Genomic DNA, 23,366 nt, shown 5'->3' with positions numbered 1-23,366 from the left:
GGGCCGGGGGAGAACGGGGGGTGGAGAAGGACACGGAGGGGGCTGGGGGAGAACAGGGGGTGGAGAAGGACACAGAGGGGGCCGGGGGAGAATGGGGGGTGGAGAAGGACACAGAGGGGGCTGGGGGAGAACGGGGGGTGGAGAAGGACACGGAGGGGGCTGGGGGAGAACGGGGGGTGGAGAAGGACACGGAGGGGGCTGGGGGAGAACGGGGGGTGGAGAAGGACACAGAGGGGGCCGGGGGAGAACAGGGGGTGGAGAAGGACACAGAGGGGGCCGGGGGAGAACAGGGGGTGGAGAAGGACACGGAGGGGGCCGGGGGAGAACGGGGGTGGAGAAGGACACGGAGGGGGCCGGGGGAGAACGGAGGGTGGAGAAGGACACAGAGGGGGCCGGGGGAGAACGGGGGGTGGAGAAGGACACAGAGGGGGCCGGGGGAGAACGGGGGGTGGAGAAGGACACGGAGGGGGCCGGGGGAGAACGGGGGGTGGAGAAGGACACAGAGGGGGCCGGGGGAGAACAGGGGGTGGAGAAGGACACAGAGGGGGCCGGGGGAGAACAGGGGCTGGAGAAGGACACGGAGGGGGCCGGGGGAGAACAGAGGGTGGAGAAGGACACGGAGGGGGCCGGGGGAGAATGGGGGGTGGAGAAGGACACGGAGGGGGCCGGGGGAGAACGGGGGGTGGAGAAGGACACAGAGGGGGCTGGGGGAGAACGGGGGTGGAGAAGGACACGGAGGGGGCCGGGGGAGAACAGGGGGTGGAGAAGGACACAGAGGGGGCCGGGGGAGAACAGGGGGTGGAGAAGGACACGGAGGGGGCCGGGGGAGAACGGGGGTGGAGAAGGACACGGAGGGGGCCGGGGGAGAACGGAGGGTGGAGAAGGACACAGAGGGGGCCGGGGGAGAACGGGGGGTGGAGAAGGACACAGAGGGGGCCGGGGGAGAACAGGGGCTGGAGAAGGACACGGAGGGGGCCGGGGGAGAACGGGGCGTGGAGAAGGACACGGAGGGGGCTGTTCTTCAGGCACTGCTCCTCCCACCATCCACGATCTGCCTGCGTTTAATACAGAAGCACAGAGAACCAGTGATGGGTCACTAATGGGTCTAAATAAGGCATCAGGACCTGGAATGGGAACCGGTTGTGTCTGGCAATGCCTCTTCATGCGGGGCTTAAGTGGTTAAAAAAAAAGTTTAATGGCAGCGCATGTTTAATTCCCCCTCACAGATAAAAGCCAAAGGGCGCAAGTTCGGTCCTTTCTGTGGGAAAAGCCCCCCTCCCCCCATTGAGACGGGGAGCTATGAAGTGGATGTCCTTTTCCAAACAGACAGCGGCGGAGACAACAAAGGCTGGAAATTGCGCTACTCAGAAGACGGTGAGATAATAATATCGGATTTATACTTTATTTTAAAGGGGACTTTAGTTCAGAAACAAAGGCAGAAAGAAGTGTCTGTGATGTCCGCATTAACCAATCATGTTTTAGCTGCTAGTTTTATTAGTGGGAATCCTGAGCCTCGGAAAATGCACACCATCACCTTGATGAAATTATTGTGACATAAAAGCCCCCCCCCCCCTCCCCCATCACATCCGAGGTTCCTTCATTACATTAAAGCCCCACCCCCTTCACATCAGAGGCCCCCCCCATCACATCAGAATATAACAAAGTATAACAAAGTATAACAAAGTATAACAAAATATAACAAAGAGGTCCCCCATCACATCAGAACCTCCCCATCACATCAGAGCCTCACCATCACATCAGAGCCTCCCCATCACATCAGAACCTCCCCATCACATCAGAGCCTCCCCATCACATCAGAGGATCCCCAATTTCATCAGAACCTCCCCATCACATCAGAGGACCCCCAATTTCATCAGAACCTCCCCATCACATCAGAGCCTCCCTATCACATCAGAGCCTCCCCATCACATCAGAGGACCCCCAATTTCATCAGAACCTCCCCATCACATCAGAGGACCCCCAATTTCATCAGAACCTCCCCATCACATCAGAGCCTCCCTATCACATCAGAGCCTCCCCATCACATCAGAGGACCCCCAATTTCATCAGAACCTCCCCATCACATCAGAGCCTCCCTATCACATCAGAGGTCCCCATCACATCAGAGGACCCCCAATTTCATCAGAACCTCCCCATCACATCAGAGCCTCCCTATCACATCAGAGGTCCCCCATCACATCAGAACCACCCCATCACATTAGTGCCTCCCCATCACATCAGAGCCTCCCATCACATCAGAGCCTCCCCATCACATCAGAGCCTCACCATCACATTAGAGGACCCCCCATCACATCAGAGCCTCCCATCACATCAGAGCCTCACCATCACATCACCCAGAAGACAGCGCGCCTCCATTCCCCAGAAGACAACGCGAGGGAGGACATGAAGGAAGATCGGAAGGTAAGTAAAAATTATTATTTTTTTTAATTGTTTTTTTATGTATTTTAAAGCGGAGGTACGCAGAAAAATGGAACCTCCGCTTTTTGGACCCCCCCGTGTCACATTTGGCACCTTTCAGGGGGAAGGGGGGTGCAGTTCCCTGTACAATATAGGTATTTGCACCCACTTCTGGGCATAGACTCCCGCGGGGGTTATGCCACAATAATACAGGTATTTGCACCCATTTCCGGGCATAGACTCCCGCGGGGCTTACGCCACTTCCCCTCCCCGCCCCCCGCTGTCTTCTGGGAGACACACGGGTCCCAGAAGACAGCAGGGACCATTTCGATTGCGCAGCGCGACTCGCGCATGCGCAGTAGGGAACCGGGAAGTGAAGCCGCTTCCTGATTCCCTTACCAAAGATGGCAGCATCCGAGGACTGAGGGACAGGTTGGCCTCGGGTGGCCGACATTGCGGGCGCCCAGGACAGGTAAGTGTCCATTCTTTTAAGGAGCCCGTGTTTGTGTTTTCCCCTCCCGTCTTTCAGGACAGCCCACAATTGAGAGATACTCCTCCTCTTCCTCTAGGAAACACTGCGCCAGCCCATAAATTTCTCACTCCCCCTGCCAGACCTCAGTATTAGTGTTTCCTCCGGTGGGGAGACACTGTGCATGGGAACCTAGGCCAATTCAGGCAGAGGACTGAGGCCATCTATTTTACCTTAAGGAAGCAGAGGCTTCCAGGTGAATCCTGGTGCGGTGCAGGCCCACCATTAGCCACCCCTTCCACGCCGAGCGCGGCTCCTGGTTGCGGGGGACCCCTATCTCGTCCAGCGGGGCGCAGCGGGGGGGACATCCAGGCTCGCCCTGTACTACAGGCCGCAAAGAATTTTTTTGAACCGAGCGGGCTGGACGGCGGGTGACGTCATTTCCGGCGTAGAGCGGATGTCTCCCCTTTGAACCGCGACTTCCGGTTCCGGGTCGCGGTGCTGATAGGAGGTCCGGGCGGACGCTGGAGGGAGTCGGATCTCGCACAGGCGAGGAGAAGCTCTCAGCAAGCAGCCACCTGCAGTCATGTCGGCAGCATCTCCAGAGCCAGCCCTGACAACTGACGCTACCTCCAGCGAGCCTAAGGTAAGAGTACCCTGGGGAGGGGCGCTCTCTAGCTTAGGTTTGCCTCTCCATGTAGGGTTCAATGCATGGGGAGGCAAGCCCCCTGGGTGGCCAGGGGAGGGGGAGTCCTTAGTCCCAGGGTTTATAGGGGGCTAGGTGCACTCCCAGGGTTGTAACTAAATTTTTTAAATTTTTTAAATTTTTTATTTTTATAACTGTTGTTTTCTGCCCTTTCTGTGTTTCAGAAAGCCATTGAAAAAACGGGTAGTGGAAGGCATAGCTCAAAGAGGAAGTGTGCCTCCTGTAGGGATGTCCTTCCAGAAACATGGACTAAGGTCCTATGTAGGGATTGCATTCAATCCCTGGTCAGGGAAAATGAATTAGAACAGGAGTCAGGACTTGCAGCCTCTGTTAAAGAACTGTCATCCACGTTCTCCTCATTCAAATCTCTGTTTGAGAGGTTACAGCCTTTGGCTGTCCCTACCCAGGTTACAACCCAGCCACAGGCTCAGGGTCCTGCTCCTGTCATACCCATTGCAGCAGCTATGGCAGATGTTTCCGCAGGCCCTTCCCAAGAGGAACAGGTTCCTCCAGATAGTGCCACCTCTGATTCTCAAGAGGGGTCAGAGGGAGAGGACCAGGACGGGGAGTCCAGGAAGCCCTCTAGGTACAAATTGTCACTGGATGAGGTAGAGGACCTCTTAGGGGCAGTTTACACAACCCTTGGTATCCAAACCGACAAGAAACCTCTTACCCTCCATGATCGAATGTACAGGGGTCTGGAGGAGCAAGAGAAAAAGGTCTTCCCAGTACATGATATACTGGTTGAGACCATTAAGAAGGAGTGGCAGGATCCTGAAAGGAAACCCTTTTTTTCCAGATCCCTAAAGAGGAGATTCCCTTTCTCAGAGGATCCTTTATCTGTTTGGAACAAAAGCCCCAAATTAGACGCCGCCTTCTCCCAAGTGTCCAGGAACACGGATTTAGCGTTCGAGGACATGGGGGTTTTGTCCGATGTTATGGACAAAAGAATGGATTCCCTATTAAAGAAATGTTGGGATTCTACTATGGGGAATCTTAAACCAGAACTTGCCGTCACGGTAATGGCTCGCAATCTGGAGCATTGGCTCTCTAAAATTCAGGAGCACATTGAAGCTGGTACGGATAAGGAAACTGTGAAGGATGTCAGTGTAAATCTCCCTGCTTGGTTCATGTGTCACAAGCTATTGACATGTTAATGACCCTTCCTCAGCCAGCTCCCTAGTTCAAATGGTAATTGATTTATTGTGTGTGGGAAGGAGACCGGCCTTACTGTTTACAATGATTAGATAAGGGGCTCATGTTAATTATTCTGATTGCTTCATTGTGGTCAGGCTGTTACACCTAGTAATTAACTCCGCTGATGTCTTTATCTAAAGAAACGTGTCTGCATGGTCGGCTCCGACTTGTCTCCTATAATCTGTATGGGAAACCCCACTGTGTGAGGGGGGCGTTCCTAACAGGCTGTAACCACATATAAGCTGAGTTTTTGTGTCAATAAAGTGTCTTGTTCTAGCAGTAAGCTTGTCTCATGTGTGGCTTTCTGGGCGATTCCAGGGATATCCCTCCTTGTGGAATATTGGGGTGATTGTCGTTATGGGAAGAAGGGAACGTTGACGGGGATATCATACCGATACCGTCACAATTGGTTGGTAGCAGCGGGATTTTTCCCTTCTATTCCCCTTCACACCCGGATTCCAAGCAGACACTGGAAGAACTACTGGAAGTTCGTGGAAGGATCGCTAGCAACAAAACCAAGCGGGTCATCATAGCGGAATTAATGGAGCTAGACCAGGAGGACGGGATTGCAGCAACGCCAGCAGTACAAGAGATGGAGACACCAGTGATTCAGGAGGAGTCACCAAACAACAAGCTAATGAGAGAGAAGCTAGCGTGGTTCGGCCCGAACCCAACGCCGGATGTGGTTCTGAAAGTGATGGACCTGTTAGCGGAGGAGGCTAAACAAATAAGGGACGCAGAACTACAGTTAAAACTGGCAGCAGTCCAACAAGCAGCCGCACCTTCTACGAACAGTGAGTACAGCACAGCAGACGCAAGGAAGATTCCGTTTAGCGCTTTTAAAGCTTTTGATGAAAAGGACTGTGAAATTGATAACTACCTGGCGGATTTTGAGCGACAATGTAACCTGCACCGAATAGCTAGAAGAGAGTGGGTTTCAATATTGTCAGGCAAACTGTCAGGCAAAGCTTCTGATGCTTTCCGTACCGTGCCAGATCAGGATATCCATAGCTACGCCAGGGTTAAAGAAGTGCTCCTGGCTCGTTATGCAGTAACCCCAGAGTCCCACCGACAGAAGTTCAGGGACTCGCGCAAAACCACGAAAGACTCTTACGCAGAATGGGCATGCCAGCTGTCCCTGTCGGCCTCTAACTGGGTTAACAGCAGCCAGGCCACCACCGCAGAGGACATTTTGCAACTAATGCTCCTGGAGCAATTTTACAATCACATCCAGACGGATGTCAAAGATTGGGTGAGAGATCGCAGGCCCATGACTCTACCAGAGGCCGCGAAGTTGGCGGATGAATATGCGGATACTCGCAAGACAAACCAGGTCACACCACGGGTACAACCTCCACAACCAACGGCGCCCTCACACCCACCAGCCGCTAGATACCAACCGCCTAACAGACCGATGACATCTAGCCCTCGCTACCCACGCCAGGAGGACAACGAACAACGCTGCTTCCGGTGCAAACAGTTGGGTCACTTCAAGCAGAATTGCCCCATGAACGACAACACCAGGTCAAATTGGTCTCAACCTGGGTACCGCCCACCAGCAGCAGCCCATTGTGTAGACTCGGCTTGGGATCTCCAGGAGCTGGGTCCGGAAGAACCATTGGGCACCCCTTACGAAGCCCTCATGGTACAATCTGTTATTACGGACAACAGGGAACACCATTGTCAGCTGGTCATGGGCGACAGCCATGAGCCGGAGGGGCCTTGGAGGGAGCTGGGCAGAAAGAGGCACCGCCAGCTACCCTCCAAGAAGAAGAGGTCCTGGAAGTCATATAACCAGCGGACCTGGGAGGAGAAGAAGCGACTGGAGGAGATGGAATCGCAGCGGGCACCCCAGATGCGGGCCGAGATGTTCGCCAAGGGCCCACCGGTGGCCCCTTACACCACCACCCAGTTCCTGATGATGAAGGACCACGTGGAGAGCCTGCAGGACATGAGCAAGCAGGATCTGATCCGTGAGTACATAGAGCTGGAGGAGTGCATAAGCCGCATGGAGGAGGAGAACAACCACCTGAGGTCACAGCGGGCTGACCCCCCCAGGCTCCATGAACTGGAGATGGAGCTGGAGAAGCTCAAAGAGGAGAACCGGCGGCTGCGGAGGGAGCAGGGGGTGGCTGACCTTATGGGGCTCTGAGTCCCCTCTCCCCCCCCCCCCGGACTCTGAGCACCAGTGCTACAGCATTTCAACAAATATAACTTTTTCTTTTTATGAATCTCCTGTGATTGTCACTTCAGAGCCATAACCTGCCCCCTCCCATAGCGGGACACCTAGACGGCGGCGCACAGACCCATTCGCTGTCTTCACACTGACTTCTGGTGACTTTGCAGATCGCACAAAGACTTGGGGACTGACCGGCGTGTGATCTGACGACCCGGTAGCATACCTGAGTCGGAAGCAGTTACCAATGGAGGTCAGTCACGCCAAACGGAGTTAACCTCGGACTAAAAGCTCTGAACCCGTCAACCCTACTGGACCAGGGAAGGTCCAACCGGGTTTGCCGGAGCAGGGAGAAAAAGGGGGGCCATTGTGAAGGATGTCAGTGTAAATCTCCCTGCTTGGTTCATGTGTCACAAGCTATTGACATGTTAATGACCCTTCCTCAGCCAGCTCCCTAGTTCAAATGGTAATTGATTTATTGTGTGTGGGAAGGAGACCGGCCTTACTGTTTACAATGATTAGATAAGGGGCTCATGTTAATTATTCTGATTGCTTCATTGTGGTCAGGCTGTTACACCTAGTAATTAACTCCGCTGATGTCTTTATCTAAAGAAACGTGTCTGCATGGTCGGCTCCGACTTGTCTCCTATAATCTGTATGGGAAACCCCACTGTGTGAGGGGGGCGTTCCTAACAGGCTGTAACCACATATAAGCTGAGTTTTTGTGTCAATAAAGTGTCTTGTTCTAGCAGTAAGCTTGTCTCATGTGTGGCTTTCTGGGCGATTCCAGGGATATCCCTCCTCGTGGAATATTGGGGTGATTGTCGTTATGGGAAGAAGGGAACGTTGACGGGGATATCATACCGATACCGTCACAGAAACTATTTTAGCCTCCTTCCCTACTATCCTGCAAGGAGTCGCTTATATAGCGGATGCCTCAGCGGAGTCAGTCCGCATGTCGGCCAGATCGGCGGTTCTGGCTAACTCGGCCAGAAGGGCCCTCTGGCTCAAGACTTGGACTGGCGACAGCGCCTCTAAATCCAAGTTATGTGGTATTCCCTTCACAGGGGACCTGCTTTTTGGCCCAGGCCTTGAAGCAGTACTAGACCGCACGGCGGACAAAAAGAAAGCCTTTCCTCCTAAAAAGAGAGTCACAGTACAGGCAGGAAGGGGGTTTCGTCCGCATAAGCAAAAAGGGGCCAAACCAGCAGGCCAAAAGAGGGTTTGGACCCCCAGGGGCAGAGGCAGAGGTGGAGCGATTTTTCACCCTCCTGTCCAGCCCCCTAAAAACCCATGACTTGTTAGTCAGGGTGGGAGGAAGACTGGGGACCTTTCTCCCACAATGGGAATCAATCTCCCCAAACCAGTTTGTCCTGGCGGTCATAAGAGGGGGATACCGACTGGAATTTTCATCACCTCCCCCCCAGAGATACCTAGTCACCCATCTACCCAGGGACAAGGAGAAATCCGAAGCCTTGTTGGGAGCTCTAAGGGAGCTAGAGGATCAGAGTGTCATCCTCAGAGTTCCAAGGGCAGAGGAAGGAAGGGGATTTTATTCACACATCTTTGTGGTAAAGAAGCCCTCGGGAAAATACAGGTTAATCCTAAACCTAAAACCTCTGAACAGATCCATTTCATACAGGAAATTCCGTATGGAATCAATTTATACAGTCAGAGCCCTCATTCCCCTCAATTGTTTCATGGTATCTCTGGACCTCAGAGACGCATACTTACACGTCCCGATCGCAGAGAATTCTCAGAGTTATCTGCGATTGGCCGTGGACCTAGAGGGAACGATTGTACACCTCCAGTTCCAGGCTCTGCCATTCGGGCTATCCTCCTCGCCCCGGATTTTTACCAAAATCCTGGCAGAACCCTTAGCGTTTCTGCGACTTCAGGGAATATCCATCATAGCCTATCTGGACGACCTGCTACTTTTCGCAGCCTCGCCAGAGCAGCTATCCAGGGACCTGGAAGTGACCAAGAAGGTTCTAACAGACCTAGGGTGGTTACTGAACCTAGACAAGTCCAGTTTAATTCCATCCCAACAGATCACTTACCTAGGGTACCTGCTGGATTCTACTCTCTCAAGAGTGTTCCTCCCGGTAGAGAAAGTCAAGAAGTTGGACAGAGCAGTAGCTTCCCTCCAAAACAATCAACAGGTGTCACTAAGGTCCCTGATGTCAACGCTAGGTCTGCTGACATCTGCCCTCCCAGCCGTACAGTGGGCAGGGATTCACTTTCGCCCACTGCAGGCCTTCCTACTAAGGGTCTGGGATCACAGCCTAGAAGCCCTAGACTCCTTGATTCTAGTACCCCTTCAGGTAAAAAGATCCCTCTGGTGGTGGAGAAAGGCCACCAACATAACCCAAGGACGTCTGTGGATTATCCCGGTGTCTCGGGTGGTAACCACAGACGCAAGCGGCAAGGGCTGGGGAGCGCACCTGGGGTCCCTTCCAGCGCAGGGTACCTGGGGTCTCCAAGATCTAAAGAGATCTTCCAATTGGAAGGAGCTGAGGGCAGTGGGCCTAGCCCTCAGGTTCTTTCAGGAGGAACTCCAGGGGCACCACATTCAGGTGAGATCGGACAATTCATCGGCCGTAGCCTATTTAAACAAGCAGGGCGGCACGAGAAGCGAAAGTTTGTCGGTCCTGACAGCAGAGATTCTGGGCTGGGCCGAGATCCACACCCTCTACCTTTCGGCGGTCTTTCTGAGGGGAGAAAGAAACGTAACAGCAGACTTCCTCAGTCGGAGGCAGCTGAGGGAGGGCGAGTGGACCCTCAACCAGGAGGTCTTTCAGCTCCTGAACAAGAGATGGGGAACTCTGGAGGTGGACCTCTTCGCCTCAAGAGAAAATGCGAAGGCCCCCTGTTTCTTCTCCCTGAACAAGGGAGAAGGAGCAAGGGGAGTGGATGCCCTGTCCCAAAGCTGGAAGTTCGGAAGATGCTATGCATTCCCACCTCCGGTACTTCTTCCAGCAGTACTGAGAAAATTCCAATTAGAGCACACCTCTCTAGTCCTGGTAGCTCCTTACTGGCCCAAGAGGGCTTGGTTCTCAGTCCTCAAACAATTAGCGGCAGAACCACCCTTATTTCTACCTCAGTGGGAGGATCTTCTATCACAGGGCCCAGTCCTATGTCCACAAGTCCACAGGTGGAGGCTAGCAGCGTGGCTACTGAGGAAGCCATACTAAGATCCAAGGGATTTTCCGAAGGTTTAATTGCCACCCTCCTTAATAGTAGAAAAAAGGAGACCCGCAAAATTTACAAGAAGGTTTGGCTTCGTTTCAACGAATGGTGTGTAAATTGCCCCTGTTCTGTACAGAGCCCCACGGCTGTCTTAGAATTTCTTCAGTGTGGGGCAGATAAGGGTCTTTCGGTTAGCACCCTTAAAGGGCAGGTTTCGGCACTTACGGTGTATTTAGAAAAACCTCTGGCCACCAGTCCCTGGATAGTCAGGTTCTTTAAAGCACTATCCAGACAGAGACCAGCTCGAGGGCCACCCTTCCCCAGTTGGGACCTGTCTCTGGTATTGCGTACCCTAACGGGTACTCCCTTTGAGCCCTTAGATAATTGTTCTCTAAGGGATTTAACCTTAAAAACAGCTTTTTTGGTTGCAGTGACCACTGCTAGGAGGGTCAGCGAGCTAGAAGCTCTATCGATCAGACCCCCTTTTTGTGTTATTTTCCCGGATCGGGTCGTTTTCAAGACCGATCCAGCCTTTCTTCCTAAAGTGACTTCAAAGTTTCACAGGAGTCAAGATATAGTTTTACCCTCTTTTTGTTCCAACCCTTCGGGGGAAAGGGAACGACGTTTCAGTACGTTAGATGTTAGGAGAAGTATCCTACATTATTTAGAGGTGACTAAACCGTTTAGACGGTCAGACTCACTATTTGTTTTATTTTCTGGAACCAGGAAGGGATGCAAAGCATCCAGGCGCACTATTGCCAGGTGGCTAAGACTAAGCATTGAGCAAGCATACACTTTGGCTGGTAGGGATATCCCTACAGGAATTAAAGCACACTCCACTCGAGCGCTGGCAACCTCTCAAGCAGAAAGAGCGGGAGCAACGCCGGAACAGATTTGCAAAGCAGCAACATGGTCCAGCTACACCACCTTCGTTAAACACTACAGGGTGGACCTGGTTTCGGCAGGTGAGCAAGCCTTTGGACGAAAGGTTTTGCAAGCCATAGTCCCACCCTAGTTGGTAAGTTCTCGGTTATCCTCTCAATTGTGGGCTGTCCTGAAAGACGGGAGGGGAAAAATAGAGTTACGTACCGGTAACGTCTTTTCCAGTAGTCTTTCAGGACAGCCCTGGGTACCCACCCGAATAGAGGAAGTCTGATTTCAAGACCAGGACATGATGTTGATATGTAATTGTATGTTATTAACATGTTCTTGTGTCTCCCCAGCTGACCGGAGGTGCTCGTATAAAAACTGAGGTCTGGCAGGGGGAGTGAGAAATTTATGGGCTGGCGCAGTGTTTCCTAGAGGAAGAGGAGGAGTATCTCTCAATTGTGGGCTGTCCTGAAAGACTACTGGAAAAGACGTTACCGGTACGTAACTCTATTTTTTCTTTTTTTGGGTGGACCTCCGCTTTAACCAATTGGTAGAGGCGGGGCTTAAAAAGAACGGGTCACCATAGGACTTCTGCAAGAATCTGTGTATCTAGCCTTAAAAAATTGTAATGTACTAATAATAAAAGGTGTATCATTTTTTTATTTTTTATTTATTCTCTTTACTCTACAGCTATTCCTTGCCCCAATCAGGTAACAGAGAATTCTATCCTGGATCCTCAGAACGCCAAATATATATTTAAAGACATGGTGACTGTCAGGTGCGAGGAAGGATTCGAGATTGTGGCCGGAGATGTAAGTGGTCATAATGGAAAAGAGTATAACAAAATATAACAAAGAATAACAAAATACAACAAAGTATAACAAAGTATAACAAAATATAACAAAGTATAACAAAATATAACAAAGTATAACAAAGTATAACAAAATATAGCAAAATGTAACAAAGTGTAACAAAGTATAACAAAGTATAACAAAGTATAACAAAATATAACAAAGAATAACAAAGTATAACAAAATATAGCAAAATGTAACAAAGTGTAACAAAGTATAACAAAATATAACAAAATATAACAAAGTATAACAAAATATAACAAAATATAACAAAGTATAACAAAATATAACAAAGTATAACAAAGCATAACAAAATATAACAAAGTATAACAAAGCATAACAAAGTATAACAAAATATAACAAAGTATAACAAAATATAACAAAATATAACAAAGTATAATAAAGTATAACAAAATATAGCAAAATGTAACAAAGTGTAACAAAGTATAACAAAGTATAACAAAGCATAACAAAGTATAACAAAGTATAACAAAGTATAACAAAGTATAACAAAATATAACAAAATATAACAAAGTATAATAAAGTATAACAAAATATAGCAAAATATAACAAAGTATAACAAAGCATAACAAAGTATAACAAAATATAACAAAGTATAACAAAGTATAACAAAATATAACAAAATATAACAAAGTATAATAAAGTATAACAAAATATAGCAAAATGTAACAAAGTGTAACAAAGTATAACAAAGTATAACAAAATATAACAAAGTATAACAAAGTATAACAAAATATAACAAAGTGTAACAAAGTATAATAAAGTATAACAAAGTATAACAAAATATAACAAAGTATAACAAAACATAATAAAGAATAACAAAATATAATAAAGTATAACAAAGTATAACAAAGTATAACAAAATATAACAAAGTATAACAAAGCATAACAAAATATAACAAAATATAATAAAGAATAACAAAATATAACAAAGTATAACAAAATACAACAACAAAGTATAACAAAATACAACAAAGTATAACAAAGTATAACAAAATATAACAAAGCTGAAGATGTCTTCCTACCATAAATTCCTCTCCTCTCTTCTTTTTAGAAAAAAACGCTGTCGTTCCTGGCCAAATGCCAAGCAGATGGAACCTGGAGCAACGCCCACCTGCAATGCCAGCGTAAGCGCTCATCACATCAGATATTTTACATTGCTTGAAATATTTAAAGTGAACTGACATTAGAGGTGAGCTGCCACCTAGATAAAGGAAGGTCCGTAGATGTGGTGTATCTAGATAAAGGAAGGCCCGTAGACGTGGTATATCTGGATAAAGGAAGGCCTGTAGACGTGGTGTATCTAGATAAAGGAAGGCCCCGTAGACGTGGTGTATCTAGATAAAGGAAGGCCCGTAGACGTGGTGTATCTAGATAAAGGAAGGCCCGTAGACATGGTATATCTGGATAAAGGAAGGCCCGTAGACGTGGTGTATCTGGATAAAGGAAGGCCCGTAGACGTGGTGTATCTAGATAAAGGAAGGCCCGTAGACGTGGTGTATCTAGATAAAGGAAGGCCCGTAGACGTGGTGTATCTAGATAAAGGAAGGCCTGTAGACGTGGTGTATCTAGATAAAGGAAGGTCCGTAGACGTGGTGTATCTAGATAAAGGAAGGCCCGTAGACGTGGTGTATCTAGATAAAGGAAGGCCCGTAGACGTGGTGTATCTGGATAAAGGAAGGCCGTAGATGTAGTGTATCTAGATAAAGGAAGGCCCGTAGACGTGGTGTATCTAGATAAAGGAAGGCCCATAGACGTCTTGTATCTAGATAAAGGAAGGCCCCGTAGACGTGGTGTATCTGGATAAAGGAAGGCCCATAGACGTGGTGTATCTGGATAAAGGAAGGCCCGTAGACGTGGTGTATCTGGATAAAGGAAGGCCCGTAGACGTGGTGTATCTAGATAAAGGAAGGCCCGTAGACGTGGTGTATCTAGATAAAGGAAGGCCCGTAGATGTGGTGTATCTAGATAAAGGAAGGCCCGTAGACGTGGTGTATCTGGATAAAGGAAGGCCCCGTAGACGTGGTGTATCTGGATAAAGGAAGACCCGTAGACGTGGTGTATCTAGATAAAGGAAGGCCCGTAGACGTGGTGTATCTAGATAAAGGAAGGCCCGTAGACGTGGTGTATCTAGATAAAGGAAGGCCCGTAGACGTGGTGTATCTAGATAAAGGAAGGCCGTAGATGTAGTGTATCTAGATAAAGGAAGGCCCGTAGACGTGGTGTATCTGGATAAAGGAAGGCCCGTAGACGTGGTGTATCTGGATAAAGGAAGGCCCGTAGACGTGGTGTATCTGGATAAAGGAAGGCCCGTAGACGTGGTGTATCTAGATAAAGGAAGGTCTGTAGACATGGTGTATCTAGATAAAGGAAGGCCCATAGACGTGGTGTATCTAGATAAAGGAAGGCCCGTAGACGTGGTGTATCTGGATAAAGGAAGGCCCGTAGACGTGGTGTATCTAGATAAAGGAAGGCCCATAGACGTGGTGTATCTAGATAAAGGAAGGCCCGTAGACGTGGTGTATCTAGATAAAGGAAGGCCCGCAGACGTGGTGTATCTAGATAAAGGAAGGCCCATAGACGTGGTGTATCTAGATAAAGGAAGGCCCGTAGACGTGGTGTATCTAGATAAAGGAAGGCCCATAGACGTGGTGTATCTAGATAAAGGAAGGCCCGTAGATGTGGTGTATCTAGATAAAGGAAGGCCCGCAGACGTGGTGTATCTGGATAAAGGAAGGCCCATAGACGTGGTGTATCTAGATAAAGGAAGGCCCGTAGACGTGGTGTATCTAGATAAAGGAAGGCCCGTAGACGTGGTGTATCTGGATAAAGGAAGTCTCGTAGACGTGGTGTATCTAGATAAAGGAATGTAAGATTTCTAATTCTTGGTCTTCCTCTTCTCCAGCTGTGGACTGCGGAAATCCTAAAGAAGCCGATTTTGCGGAAATGAAGTTTGAATCGACCACTTACCAATCCGAAGCCAAATACAACTGCAAGTCGGATTATTATTCCCTCCTCGGTGAAGGTGAGAACCAATCAATCAATCGCGGTATTCCAAATGTTATTATTAGAGGTCAGTTAGAGCTTTTAACTGACAGTGGTGATGACTGGGGCCCCAAACCCCAACCAAGGGCCCTCTATTCTTCTAATGTCAGTAAGGGCCCACTCATATCTCTCCCCCCAATACTCCCCTCAGTGCAGAACTCTCCCCCAATACCCCCCTCAGTACAGAGCTCTCCCCCAATACCCCCCTCAGTACAGAGCTCCCCCCAATACCCCCTCAGTACAGAGCTCCCCCCAATACCCCCTCAGTACAGAGATCTCCCCCAATACTCCCCTCAGTACAGAGCTCTCCCCCAATACTCCCCTCAGTACAGAGCTCCCCCCAATACCCCCTCAGTACAGAGCTCCCCCCAATACCCCCTCAGTACAGAGATCTCCCCCAATACCCCCCTCAGTACAGAGCTCTCCCCCAATACCCCCCTCAGTACAGAGCTCCCCCCAATACCCCCTCAGTACAGAGATCTCCCCCAATACTCCCCTCAGTACAGAGCTCTCCCCCAATACTCCCCTCAGTACAGAGCTCCCCCCAATACCCCCTCAGTACAGAGATCTCCCCCAATACCCCCCTCAGTACAGAGCTCTCCCCCAATACCCCCCTCAGTACAGAGCTCTCCCCCAATACCCCCCTCAGTACAGAGCTCCCCCCAATACCCCCCTCAGTACAGAGCTCTCCCCCAATACTCCCCTCAGTACAGAGCTCTCCCCCAATACCCCCCTCAGTACAGAGCTCTCCCCCAATACCCCCCTCAGTACAGAGCTCTCCCCCAATACCCCCCTCAGTACAGAGCTCTCCCCCAATACCCCCCTCAGTACAGAGCTCTCCCCCAATACTCCCCTCAGTACAGAGCTCTCCCCCATAACCCCCCTCAGTACAGAGCTCTCCCCCAATACCCCCCTCAGTACAGAGCTCTCCCCCAATACCCCCCTCAGTACAGAGCTCTCCCCCAATACCCCCCTCAGTACAGAGCTCTCCCCCAATACTCCCCTCAGTACAGAGCTCTCCCCCAATACTCCCCTCAGTACAGAGCTCTCCCCCAATACCCCCCTCAGTACAGAGCTCTCCCCCCAATACTCCCCTCAGTACAGAGCTCCCCCCAATACCCCCCTCAGTACAGAGCTCTCCCCCCAATACTCCCCTCAGTACAGAGCTCCCCCCAATACTCCCCTCAGTACAGAGCTCTCCCCCAATACTCCCCTCAGTACAGAGCTCTCCCCCAATACTCCCCTCAGTACAGAGCTCTCCCCCAATACTCCCCTCAGTACAGAGCTCTCCCCCAACACCCCCCTCAGTACAGAGCTCTCCCCCAATACTCCCCTCAGTACAGAGCTCTCCCCCAATACTCCCCTCAGTACAGAGCTCTCCCCAATACTCCCCTCAGTACAGAGCTCTCCCCCAATACCCCCCTCAGTACAGAGCTCTCCCCCCAGGGCTTCTGGAGGAGCGGCTGCTGTGAGTTTGGTGCTGCCGGCCTCGTTTTCTACATTTCCTGTGGTGGGCAGAGCCGTGTGACTGAGAGGTGCGCCATCATTGTAAAAACAGAAGCCAACAGAATGAAGCGAGTGCCGGCTTCTGTGTTTACAATTAATGGGGCACGGAGTCGGTGAGCAAGGGGGCACGCAGTATCCACAGGGCACGGAGTCGGTGAGCAAGGGGGCACAGAGTATCCACGGGGCACAGAGTATCCAAGAGGCACGGAGTATCCAAGGGGCACAAAGTATCCATGGGGCACGGAGTATCCATGGGGCACGGAGTATCCAAGGGGCACAAAGTATCCATGGGACATGGAGTATCCAAGGAGTATCCATGGGGCACGGAGTATCCAAGGGGCACAGGGTATCCAAGGGGCACGGAGTATCCATGGGGCACGGAGTATCCATGGGGACACGGAGTATCCATGGGGACACGGAGTATCCATGGGGACACGGAGTATCCATGGGGCACGGAGTATCCATGGGGGCACGGAGTATCCATGGGGGCACGGAGTATCCATGGGGGCGCGGAGTATCCATGGGGGCACGGAGTATCCATGGTGCGCGGAGTATCCATGGGGCACGGAGTATCTACGGGGCACGGAGTATCCACAGGGCACGGAGTATCCAAGGGGCATGGAGTATCCATGGGACACGGAGTATCCACGGAACACGGAGTATCCACGGGGCACGGAGTATCCACGGGGGCACGGAGTATCCACAGGGGCACGGAGTATCCAAGGGACACGGAGTATCCATGGGGGCACGGAGTATCCATGGGGGCACGGAGTATCCATGGTGCGCGGAGTATCCATGGGGCACGGAGTATCTACGGGGCACGGAGTATCCACGGAACACGGAGTATCCACGGGGCACGGAGTATCCACGGGGGCACGGAGTATCCACGGGACACGAAGTATCCACGGGACACGGAGTATCCATGGGGGCACGGAGTATCCATGGGGGCACGGAGTATCCATGGGGGCACGGAGTATCTATGGGGGCACGGAGTATCTATGGGGGCACGGAGTATCCAAGGGGCACGGAGTATCCATGGGGGCACGGAGTATCCATGGGGGCACGGAGTATCTATGGGGGCACGGAGTATCCAAGGGGCACGGAGTATCCATGGGGCGCGGAGTATCCATGGGGCGCGGAGTATCCATGGGGGCGCGGAGTATCCATGGAGGCGCGGAGTATCCATGGGGGCGCGGAGTATCCATGGGGGCGCGGAGTATCCATGGGGCGCGGAGTATCCATGGGGGCACGGAGTTTCCATGGGGGCGTGGAGTATCCATGGGGGCACGGAGTATCCAAGGGGCACGGAGTATCCATGGGGGCACGGAGTATCCACGGGGCACGGAGTATCCATGGGGGCACAGAGTATCCATGGGGGCGCGGAGTATCCATGGGGGCACAGAGTATCCATGGGGGCACAGAGTATCCATGGGGGCACGGAGTATCCATGGGGGCGCGGAGTATCCATGGTGCGCGGAGTATCCATGGTGCGCGGAGTATCCATGGTGCGCGGAGTATCCATGGGGCGCGGAGTATCCATGGGGGCGCGGAGTATCCATGGGGGCACAGAGTATCCATGGGGGCACAGAGTATCCATGGGGGCACGGAGTATCCATGGGGGCACGGAGTATCCATGGGGCGCGGAGTATCCATGGGGCGCGGAGTATCCATGGGGCACAGAGTATCCATGGGGGTGCGGAGTATCCATGGGGGCACGCAGTGTCCATGGGGCACGGAGTATCTATGGGGGCACGGAGTATCCATGGGGCACGGAGTATCCATGGGGCACAGAGTATCGCCATCTTCCAACCAAACAAAAGCCTGCATATGATTTTACTATGAATTCCTCTACCAGGCACAGTTCTATTTAATTCCCGATAATCGTAGGTAACTCCAAGAAAATCCCAAATATTCTCTCCAGTCATTTCACCATGGAATCCATCACTTCTCTTTTATCCTTTTCCTTCCAGATAGAGGACTATGGGTTGTTTTCATGGCTCCAGGCATTTAGGTGCTTAGGAGACAGGTTCTCTTTAGGTTTCCATTACACACACCTGTTTCTCTTTTTTTTGCAGAGACCTATCACTGCTCTTTGGATGGGGTCTGGGTGAACAGCAAAGGACAAACTGACCCCCCCACCTGCAAACCAGGTAGAATATATTTCTATGTGGGTTCTAGTTTTGTGTTTTTATGTCTTTTGTCACCTGGAGACCATTGTTTGTAGTCAAGTCACGTGACTCCAATGTCATTTGCGGTCCTTCACCCTCTTCCTCACGTTCCTTCCATTGCACTCCTCCTTTCATCCTGCAGAAGTACCAGGCTTTTTTTTTTACCCTCTTTTTGGGGGGAAAAGTCCAGCCCCACCAACCCATGTGCACAGTGGCTGTTAAGTATGGCCGTCATTCCCGCGCCGAGTTATGAATTTTTGACGTCGTTCGCGTAAGTCGTTCGCGAATACGGCTGGACGTAATTTACGTTGACGTCGAAACCAATAACGTCCTTGCGACGTCATTTGGAGCAATGCACGCCGGGAAAATTTGCGGGCGGCGCATGCGCTGTTGGATCGGCGCGGGGACGCGCCTGATTTAAATTGTAGACGCCCCCTAGCCGCGGAATTTGAATTCCGCCGTGGGGATTTACGATACGCCGCCGCAAGTTTTGAGGTAAGTGCTTTCTGAATTAAGCACTTGCCTCAAAAACTTGCGCCGGCGGATCGTAAATCAGATCTAAAGATCCGCTAACCTATCTGAATCCGGCCCCTTGTGTTATATGGTAATCTGCTCAGGGTCATAGATACGACATTAACGACTCACTTTGTTTTGTTTTTTCACTTTATTTACTAACTCTTCGATATCTGTCTACATTTATTCCCAGTCTGTGGCAGAACCACCTTGCAGCATCAATCCCGAATATATGGCGGCTCCCCAGCAGAGAACGGGTACTTCCCTTGGGTCATCCATTTCCCATCAGGAGACATCGGAGGAGGATCGCTCATATCCGATCAGTGGGTCCTCACAGCTGCTCACGTGGTCCAAGACCACAACCTACCCCGGATACTCGCCGGTGATGTCATGCACCGGAAAGGGGTGGAGCTGGTGGCCAAGAAGGTCATTATCCACCCCAGCTGGATCCGAGGAAATAACGAGGCGCGACGCAATTACGACAATGACATCGCCCTCGTCCAGCTGAGTCAAAGGATCGAAATGGGTCCCTGTATATGTCCGGTATGTCTGCCGGAAAATATGACGGCCTCCTCCCCAGATATAGATGAAGTCGGGTATGTGGCCGGCTGGGGAAAGCCCAACGATGATTTCAGGAGACTGAAAACTGCCACCCTCCAGTACGCTCCCGTTTCTGTCCGCAAAACCGAAGACTGCAAGAATTCGGTGGTCACCGACCAAGTCTTTACCGAAAACATGATCTGCGCGGGCGGAGGCGGTAAGGACAGCTGTCAGGGTGACAGCGGCGGTCCGCTCATGTTCCGGTACGTGTCGGAAGAAGTGGAGGACGAGAGGTTGTATCTTGGCGGGATTGTCTCCTGGGGACTGGAATGTGGCAAATTCGGAATGTACAGCAGAGTGAGGAATTATCTGGAGTGGATCAAAGAGACCATAAAGGAGACCGAAAGGGAAGACGCCGGCGAGCAGAAGACCAAACCACTGAAGATTTGTAAATAGAATAGTGCGGGGCACAGGAAGTGACATAATTTCCTGTCTAAATGATGACTATGAAAACTGGCTATGTCAGCACAAAACCCCCAAAATATCATCACAATAAAAATCAATATATAAATATTTGACTTATTGCAGGTATTGATCGTCACCAATCATTTACATAGGGCTTTACATATGGAACGTGTTTTGTATTTCATTTATAATACTCGGCAAGACGTAACCAGGTGCTGCAGCAACTGCCAGCTGGAGACTGTAACCGTAAGCAGGGCCATCTTTATGGCAGGGCAAAAGGGGCTGCTGCCCCGGGCCCAGTCATTGTTGTGGGGCCCAAAGCAGCTCCCCCTTTGAGCCTGAAAATAGTTGACTCGGGAGGGCCCAAAGGGGCTGCTCCCCCGGGGCCCAGTCATTGTTGTGGGGCCCAAAGCAGCTGCCCCTTTTGAGCCTTCACTGCCTGAAAATAGTTGACTCTGGAGGGCCCAAAGGGGCTGCTGCCCCGGGGCCCAGTCATTGTTGTGGGGCCCAAAGCAGCTGCCCCTTTTGAGCCTACACTGCCTGAAAATAGTTGACTCTGGAGGGCCCAAAGGGGCTGCTGCCCCGGGGCCCAGTCATTGTTGTGGGGCCCAAAGCAGCTGCCCCTTTTGAGCCTACACTGCCTGAAAATAGTTGACTCTGGAGGGCCCAAAGGGGCTGCTGTCCCGGGGGCCCAGTCATTGTTGTGGGGCCCAAAGCAGCTGCCCCTTTTGAGCCTACACTGCCTGAAAATAGTTGACTCTGGAGGGCCCAAAGGGGCTGCTGCCCTGGGGCCCAGTCATTGTTGTGGGGCCCAAAGCAGCTGCCCCTTTTGAGCCTACACTGCCTGAAAATAGTTGACTCTGGAGGGCCCAAAGGGGCTGCTGCCCCGGGGGCCCAGTCATTGTTGTGGGGCCCAAAGCAGCTGCCCCTTTCGAGCCTACACTGCCTGAAAATAGTTAACTCTGGAGGGCCCAAAGGGGCTGCTGCCCCGGGGCCCAGTCATTGTTGTGGGGCCCAAAGCAGCTGCCCCTTTTGAGCCTTCACTGCCTGAAAATAGTTGACTCTGGAGGGCCCAAAGGGGCTGCTGCCCCGGGGCCAGTCATTGTTGTGGGGCCCAAAGCAGCTGCCCCTTTGAGCCTACACTGACTCAAATAGTTGACTCGGGAGGGCCCAAAGGGGCTACTGCCCCGGGGCCCAGTCATTGTTGTGGGGCCCAAAGCAGCTGCCCCTTTTGAGCCTACACTGCCTGAAAATAGTTGACTCTGGAGGGCCCAAAGGGGCTGCTGCCCCGGGGCCCAGTCATTGTTGTGGGGCCCAAAGCAGCTGCCCCTTTTGAGCCTACACTGCCTGAAAATAGTTGACTCTGGAGGGCCCAAAGGGGCTGCTGTCCCGGGGGCCCAGTCATTATTGTGGGGCCCAAAGCAGCTGCCCCTTTTGAGCCTACACTGCCTGAAAATAGTTGACTCTGGAGGGCCCAAAGGGGCTGCTGCCCTGGGGCCCAGTCATTGTTGTGGGGCCCAAAGCAGCTGCCCCTTTTGAGCCTACACTGCCTGAAAATAATTGACTCTGGAGGGCCCAAAGGGGCTGCTGCCCCGGGGCCCAGTCATTGTTGTGGGGCCCAAAGCAGCTTCCCCTTTGAGCCTGAAAATAGTTGACTCGGGAGGGGCCCAAGAAAATGTTTCCAATCAATATCAAAGACGGCCTTGACCATAAGCCCAACTATTTGTCGCCGGAGCACCGAGGATCCTAACCGCTCACTGACCCCTCCCCCTTTTCTGGAACTTTTTGTTTACAAATTTAACCGCTTGCTTACCGGGGCACTTAAACCCCGCCTCCTGCCAGGGCCTATTTTCGGCTTTCAGCGCTGACGCACTTTGAATGACAACGCTGTACCCAAAATGACATTTTTTTATATATTTTTTTCCCTACAAATAGAGATTTCTTTTGGTGGCATTCGATCACCTCGGCGGTTTTTTATTTTTTTAAAAAAAAAAATAAAAAGACCACATTTTTTTAATTTTTTTTTAAATATTTTGTTATAAAATTTTGCAAACGGGTAATTTTTCTTCTTCATTGATGTACGCTGATGAGGCGGCAGTGGTGGGCTGCACTGATAGGCACTGATGGGCTGCATTGATAGGCACTGATAGGTGGCACTGAGAAGGGGCACTGATAGGTGGCAGTGATGGGCACTGATGGGTGGCACTGAAGGGCTGCACTGATGGGCACCGATAAGGCTGCATTGATAGGCCCTGATAAGGTGGCACTGATGGGTGGCACTGGTGGGCATTGACAGGTGGCACTGGTAGGCATTGATAGGTGGCACTGATAGGTGGCAGTGATGGGCACTGATGGGTGGCACTGATGGGCTGCATTGATGGAGCCGGTGTGAGTGCCCCATGACCATCCCCTCCCCCCTACAGTTAGGGAACACATTTAACCCCTTGATCGCCCCCTAGTGGTTAACCCCTTCTCTACCAGTGTTATTTTCACAGTAATCGGAGCATTTTTATAGCACCGATCGCTGTGTAAATGACAACGGTCCCAAAAATGTGTCAAAAGTGTCCACCAAAAATATGTAGAAGAATACGTATCGTCCTAAACTGAGGAAAAAAAAAATTACCTTTTTAACCCCTTAACGCCCGCCGCACGACTATTTACGTCCGCAGAATGGCACGGACAGGCAGATGGGCGTATATATACGTCCTTGCCTTCTAGCGGGTGGGGGGTTCGATCGGGACCCCCTCCGCTGCGTGCGGTGGTCGGATTCCCGCGGGGAGCGATCCGGGACGACGGCGCGGCTATTCGTTTATAGACGCTCTGTCGCGATCGCTCCCCGAGGCTGAAGAACGGGGAGAGCCGTGTGTAAACACGGCTTCCCCGTGCTTCACTGTGGCGCTGCATCGATCGAGTGATCCCTTTTATAGGGGAGACTCGATCGATGACGTCAGTCCTACAGCCACACCCCCCTACAGTTGTAAACACACACTAGGTGAACCCTAACTCCTACAGCGCCCCCTGTGGTTAACTCCCAAACTGCAACTGTCATTTTCACAATAAACAATGCAATTTAAATGGATTTTTTGCTGTGAACATGACAATGGTCCCAAAAATGTGTCAAAATTGTCCGAAGTGTCCGCCATAATGTCGCAGTCACGAAAAAAATCGCTGATCGCCGCCATTAGTAGTAAAAAAAAAAATAATTAATAAAAATGCAATAAAACTATCCCCT

At 51.2% G+C, this 23,366-nt stretch overlaps 1 protein-coding gene across 2 annotated transcripts in view; it reads left to right on the top strand.

The window, feature by feature from the left end:
- Window positions 1-20,247, top strand: part of C1S (complement C1s) — a 45,200-nt gene extending 24,953 nt beyond the window's left edge. For both annotated transcript variants that reach the window (XM_040361208.1, XM_040361207.1), the window contains exons 6-11: window positions 1,227-1,374; window positions 11,716-11,837; window positions 12,952-13,024; window positions 14,803-14,922; window positions 18,524-18,598; window positions 19,323-20,247. In XM_040361208.1, the coding sequence (XP_040217142.1) occupies window positions 1,227-1,374; window positions 11,716-11,837; window positions 12,952-13,024; window positions 14,803-14,922; window positions 18,524-18,598; window positions 19,323-20,125 (1,341 nt within the window). In that variant the 3' untranslated portion in view covers window positions 20,126-20,247. The remainder of the gene's footprint in view (window positions 1-1,226; window positions 1,375-11,715; window positions 11,838-12,951; window positions 13,025-14,802; window positions 14,923-18,523; window positions 18,599-19,322) is intronic.
- The last annotated feature ends 3,119 nt before the right edge of the window (window positions 20,248-23,366 follow it).

The sequence above is a fragment of the Rana temporaria genome, chromosome 8 (assembly GCF_905171775.1).
Source record: "Rana temporaria chromosome 8, aRanTem1.1, whole genome shotgun sequence".
NCBI lineage: Eukaryota > Metazoa > Chordata > Amphibia > Anura > Ranidae > Rana > Rana temporaria.
This window is presented reverse-complemented; position numbering and strand designations above follow the sequence as displayed.